The 6,262-nt window shown below is 41.7% G+C and overlaps 1 protein-coding gene across 1 annotated transcript in view; it reads right to left on the bottom strand.

The window, feature by feature from the left end:
• Positions 1-5,904, bottom strand: part of LOC113022715 (histone deacetylase 7-like) — a 41,477-nt gene extending 35,573 nt beyond the window's left edge. The window contains exon 1 of the mRNA XM_026168422.2: positions 5,715-5,904. Within this exon, the coding sequence (XP_026024207.1) occupies positions 5,715-5,733 (19 nt within the window). The 5' untranslated portion in view covers positions 5,734-5,904. The remainder of the gene's footprint in view (positions 1-5,714) is intronic.
• Positions 5,905-6,262: the final 358 nt, after the last annotated feature.

Here is a 6,262-nt window from a genome sequence, read left to right on the forward strand (position 1 = left end):
CTTAAAGAAATTATAAGAAGTCTTGTCCACTAGAGTGGAGACAGTGTGGAAGAACAAAGGTGGCTTATTGAAAAACCGACTTTCAAGCGCATTACAATTGTACAAACTCTGTGTTTGCCTTTTTGCTGTATTTCCATGTATGATTGCTCATGTTTCAATGAATCACTGCACTTATCTCCAATGTTCCTTTCAGAATATAAAGAAATGAGGGATGACTAAAGACGTTTGCCTAGTACTGTACTAGCAGCTGGTGATGTGTGACCCAAAAAGTACACAAATGAGTCAGCCGAGCATCGCTAGCTGCACTCGATAGTTGCACTCCATACAGGACGAGCAAATGGTGGATGGAAATTACTGCCGTGTTTAAGCAACTGGTTAAAAGAGCTCGACCCGGGACACAACATCCCAGGTAGAAAATATTCTTCAGTTTTGTCATGCGACAGTATTGTGTAGGCTAAGCTTTATAAAGTTAAGTATCTTTAGTGATTAAACTAAAAAGCCATGTTCTTACTCTCCTTAAAATTTCCAGGGAAATTCTCAGTAGATTCCCATTTTGATAGTTTATTTATTTACATTCACCCATAAATGCTGCTGTCCCTGAGCTGTAAGCATCAATAAAACATTGTTCAGCAAGTTTTTTCTCTATATCATAAAAAATACTATCGAGAATTTTCTTGAAATATCTGCCGTTATGTCTCTTTCTCTCCTCTCCTGGACAGCAATATGCGAGTTTATCGCTAAAAATACTCACACGTTCTTTTGCATCCATGCTCATCCAGATTAAGTCAGCATAACTGGAAAACCTAACATAAACTAATCACAGAGACAACAACTGATAACTGTCAGCGAACTAGGTCAGTTCTATTTTTTTTCCATTTCATGTGACTCAGACTGGTCCTATGATGGAGTCAGTAGATTTGAGGTTGTTAAATTATGTACCTAAAGGGAAAATTGTGGCCTGAGAATTTAAAAAAAAACCTCCTATCAACAGCACTTTGTGCTTTTCCTTGTACTCTTGGCAGGTTTTACCAGTCCATCCCAGAGTCACGGGGCTGACTGTGGCCTGAATCATTTGAGATGCGTTCGAGCAAATTGAATTTGATTCGAGTTTGAACAGCACATGCTTCAGACAGAGCTTCTCCTATTTACAGATATAGAGGTCATTTGGAAACGGTTGCTACTAAAATTACATTTGCCAATAAATTAGCTTATTTTGGATTTATTAAATCATTCCATGAGCTGTTATTAAAACATCATTATTCATATTAAGGAGGGCAAAAACAGGCTTCTTTCAGCTGGCAGTGATCACTGTCAGCTGGAATTTGCAGCCTAATACGGTTGGTAATGATTTTATTTTTTAATATTTATGTTAATACATTGTCTACAGATGTCAGTAGAGCTCTCTCTTCTTACTTTCCACCCTCACAGCATCACTTTATTGCCTTTGCAGTCAACGAGCACTCTGGCTGCTGGTAGCACTGAGTATTTAGATTTCACCATGCAAACCTTTTGGATTCTGGACAGTGGGGTCTGACTAGACCCTCCAGTAAAAATATCCTAATGTCAGCGAGGTATCGGGGCTCAATTTTCCCCCAAATTTCCAAAAGGATATTAAAACGGAAAACACTGGTAGGGAGCGATAGAGTGAAATGGCACACGGGATACATGAGAAGGACTTCAAGGTGGAGGTTTGTGGCCGGTGGGGCTCGCTCCTCATTCAGTCACAGGAAGCCGGTAGGAATGAGAGGAATGCAGTCAGGCAATACGGTGATGGAGGGAGCAGCAGTTGCAGGGCAGATTGCCAGAAAGAACGGAAAAAGGAAAAGATAGGAAGAGTGAAAAGTGATTAAAGGGTGAAAAAAATGGCAGGTCTCATTTACCAAAAACAGACGCCCAGTGGCAATTTGTTGTTGCTCACCGTGCAAGTGTAACTTCTTTGTCTGATACTGACCACAGGATGCGGATAATGTGCATGATATTGGAGGGGTCAGGCACGGAAATACCTCAGTACATTATTGGGATTGGGATTGGAATGTGTGGAGTTATCAGTCGGACAGATTTCCTGAAAATGGATGGAAGCAGAGGATCCATAAACAACAATAAATGATTGTTTTTTTGTCATCCTACCTTAGAGACACATCTGTGCAGACAGAAACGTGCTTCGACATGAAGGGAAACATGCACGCAGGTGGCGCTATGTGCAGTCTGTTTTACTTATCCAGTTTTCTCTTTCATTCTGATATGTTTATTTTTTATGTTTGCTCCTTTTTTTTCTCACTACTGTGCCAGTTATTCCAGTTTTCCCACAAAAAGACTTTAGCAGACGCAGTAAACTGACAGAAAGCGTGCATGAGGGGATGGTAAACAGGATGCGCTCAAGCAGCACAGGATTGGATATTTGCTGTGTGCCACCTCAAGTGAGGTGCTCACTTCCAACCTCTGCAGTCTTTAGGCTCATTGTTTTGGTTTTGCACCACTTTCCTGTTTAGATTAACGTTAACTCTCATTAGCCTCTTTTTCATGTGCAGCTGTATGTTATCATAAAAGCTAACATGATCTACTGTTAAGTACAAATGCAGGAGCATCAGATAGATAAAAGTTAGCCAATGAAGATGCTTCAACACTTTACAGGGCGGTGCCAAACACAAGGCCCGGGGGCTAGAATCGGTCTGGCAAAGACTCCAGGCTGGCCCACTGGAAAATAGATAGATAAACAATTAAATGACAGAAAACCTCCTATTTTTTCACTATCTGCTACAGAAATGTGATGTTAATTTTACACATTTATGTCTCACAATTTAAGCCCCAAAATTTGACATACTGTCCAAATTGTACTTATTTTTCTTGTATTAAGAAATCTGATAGACTAAATTTTAGTTTAGACAGAAGGAGTTTCACTGGTCTGGCCCACTTAAAATCAAAGTGGACTGTTTATGGCCCACAGTGTAAAGTGTGATATATTAGTGTTGTGTTTATAGCTTGCTTTGTTTCCTCAAAGTGGCTAAAAAGATCAATTTAGCATAATTAATGGTGCTTTAAGCTGTTAATGTGGTTTGCAAAACCGAGTTAAATGAAAGCCAGTAAAAATGAAAAAGACAAAAATCGTGTATTCAATGTAAAATTGTGGTTTTCAAACTTGTGTCATAAACCATAGCACGTGTTCAGGTGGGCCTCGCTAAGCTTGAGCTAGCAGCTGTGTGGTAACTTTGAACCAAGGGAGGCTGCTGGAGGCCGCTCGCAGCGGCGGGTGCAGCCTCTAAAGCCTTTCCATTCCCGACAGCAAAGCGTAGGAAAGCCACAGAGGGGAGCGATGGCGCTCATCGCTCGCCTGGTTTCTTGGGAAACTGTCTGTGACACTGGAAAGTGTCGCTTTGTGACGCCTTCACACTCCTCTGCGAGCGCGTGTGAAAAACATTTCAAAGTTTGGAGCAGTGTATAAACCTCTGACAATGTGTTCAATGTGGCTTTTAACGCATTTTGCATATCAGGCTGCACAAACCCACGAGGTGGTGATTTTACTGAAGGTTCTGTAAACTTTGCTGCTCTTGAAAGAAAGGTCTTAAGATGTGGAACTGTGCTCGCAGCGGCCACAGTGCATTTCTGAAAATCCTCCTGCTTATAACCCATGCTGTTGCCTACATAAAAATTTAAACAGAGAGGAAAGCAAAACCCTTAAGATATATAATCTTTCCTGCTATGAGGGCTTTTTGGATCTAGTCTTGAAATTTTTGAAGCTCTTAAATGAAACTACTTCCTCCAGTTCAGCTCAACACCGCCACAGATCAGGCTCTTACATTAAAAGTACACTTCCACAAGATAGTAGTATAAATATTAATGACTGGGTCATTTGTTTTTATTAATCAAAACAAACAACAGCCTAAGAAGACGACCTGAGCTTACAAAAGGACACTCACTAGAGGCTCTCTACACGTCCTTCCTCATTGCTTTATAGTGCTCACTTCACTCCAGTTTGCAGCCTCTCCTGTCATGAAGAACCCTCTTTAGACCAGAGCCGGCCTGATGAAAGCCGCTCTGATTTGCTGCACTTCTGGCCTGCCGTAAAGCCAAGTTATGGTACTCTCAATCATCAGCTCGGAAAATGTAATGGGCTGGTGCAAATCCACAAAAACAAATGATGTGTTGTGGGTTTGATCAGAAAACAAAAATTATTGGTGGAGATTTCCAAAAATAAACAATGACCTCAGGTGAAACCTTTAGAGAAAGCCACAGCAGACCGCAAGACTAATATCGCAGATGTCAAAATGAAACATTTTTAGCAGTCCTTCCTTTGGCCTCAGACACAAAGTCTGAAACCGAGAGGGAGAGTGACGTCCCAGAAGGCCACTTTTAGAAGACCGTGGCCTCTTAACTTGTTGCCCCCCGACCTTTACAAACCAAACAAACCAGAACTCTGATGATTTATCACAGCACCAGAAACACAAACTACCAAGTTCATCTACTTGTTTGTCTTCTCAAATTTGATTTCACATTTTGCACTTTGTTCTTCTCCAATCAAATCAAATAGGTTGTCACGTTCCAATACACTTTAAAAATGGCCACAAATATCCATTATTATTAATTAATCATTTTGTCCATGAACTTCCACATGTTGCTATAAATCCTCAATTTAGAAGTTTTAAATTTCTCTTTTAATTCAGCCAAACAAAACTATGTAAAGAGCCGTCATGTCCCCCATTACTTTAAAGACAGCAGAGCAATTAAAGTCTGATTTATAGTCCTAAAAAAACACGTAGCGGAGTCTCTAAATGTGTAGCAGCACATGGGAGTAAAAATAGAGCCAAAGTTTAGTGCTTTGAGCGAGAGAGGAGCCAAAGGCCGAAGCCAGCGTTTCATCTTATGCAGGAAGATTTACTGTATGTAGAGTCACAGTGCACGAAAACAAGGAAGAGGTGGTGAAAAGCTAAACCTGCTGTACAGTGCGCCCCCCTATCTTTACCTGCGTTCTACAAATGAGCCCCCCCCCAAAAAAAAGCATGCCATGTTAAAGCAAGATTTGTCATGTCAACACATTTTCAATGTTCCTTTACTCGTGATATCCTTGGTTGCTGTGCCACCAGTCAACTCTCACTGTCAAACAAATCTCTTTCCACCTTTTCGCCGTCTCTTCTCTATCGCTCTGTCTCCTCCAGCAGTTCATCGCAGTGAGGGACTGTTGTTTTCTGTCTACTTGTTTCAGGCGCTCTTATACTTTTCGTGGACACACTAAGTCTCCAGGGTGCCTGCTCTGTTTCCAATTTTCTCCCCTTCCCAATCCTGAGAAACAGCACGTCCAAAACCAAACAAATAAAGCCAGAAAAAAACAAATCAAATGGAGTAAGAAATCATTTATCCTTGTTACCCAACCGCAGTGTCCTTCCCGGGCATTTGATACACATGTATGATCTTAAAGTGTTTGCATACATTACAGTGTGTGTAATAAATTAAGAACAAACTCAATCTTCTCAAAACTCACAGCCAAACCAAAACTCTTAGCACTTAAAACCACTCTCCAACAACTGGACCAAAAAAAACCACGTCCACATCTGCAAGTTTAACTAAAAATCCACTCCTAAGTTCATGAAAGGCTGACATACTTTCCTGGTGATACATTTACGTTCAGTCCCTGAAGAAGACTCTTTTTTTTTTTTTTTAAACACAGCTGTTAATTATTCCTTCACAGATAGATAGAAAATAGAAAATGTGCAAAAGCTCACCGGCTTTCTGCGCTGACATTCAGCGAGTGGTCCTTCTGTGCTCCCACAGCGAGTCCAGTCAGTCACAGGAGGCAGTGGTGGGACGGAGTGGAAAGCTCAGGGAGAAGATAGCTCCTGCTCTGACAGGGGAGTGGTGGTGCTGCAGCGCCGGAGCCCAACCGTGCGCTCACAACGCGAGTCACAGTCAACTGCTTGACACAAGCAGCTCCCTCTGACTTTTCTGTGTCTTGCACTTCCTCTCATGTGAGCTGAACTATCTCGCTGTAGTTTTTTTTCTTTTTCTCTCTCACTCTTTCGAAGTCGCTACCCTTAATTCTCTGTTTCAGAGAAGACACAGTTGCTCTGCCCTATCACACACACACACACGCACACACACACAAACTAACTTATTTGGCAGGGCTCCCCTTGCACCAGAAGCTCCAGAGAGGAGGGAGGGGATGGGGTTTGTGGACATTGTGTGTGTGTGTGCACGCGTGCAGACAAAAAGAAAGAGAGAGCGACAGATTGTGTAGTCACTTGCGTCTGACAGACAATAGCAGGAAGTGTTG

Source organism: Astatotilapia calliptera, chromosome 5 (assembly GCF_964374335.1).
Source record: "Astatotilapia calliptera chromosome 5, fAstCal68.1, whole genome shotgun sequence".
In the NCBI taxonomy this organism is placed as follows: Eukaryota; Metazoa; Chordata; class Actinopteri; order Cichliformes; family Cichlidae; genus Astatotilapia; species Astatotilapia calliptera.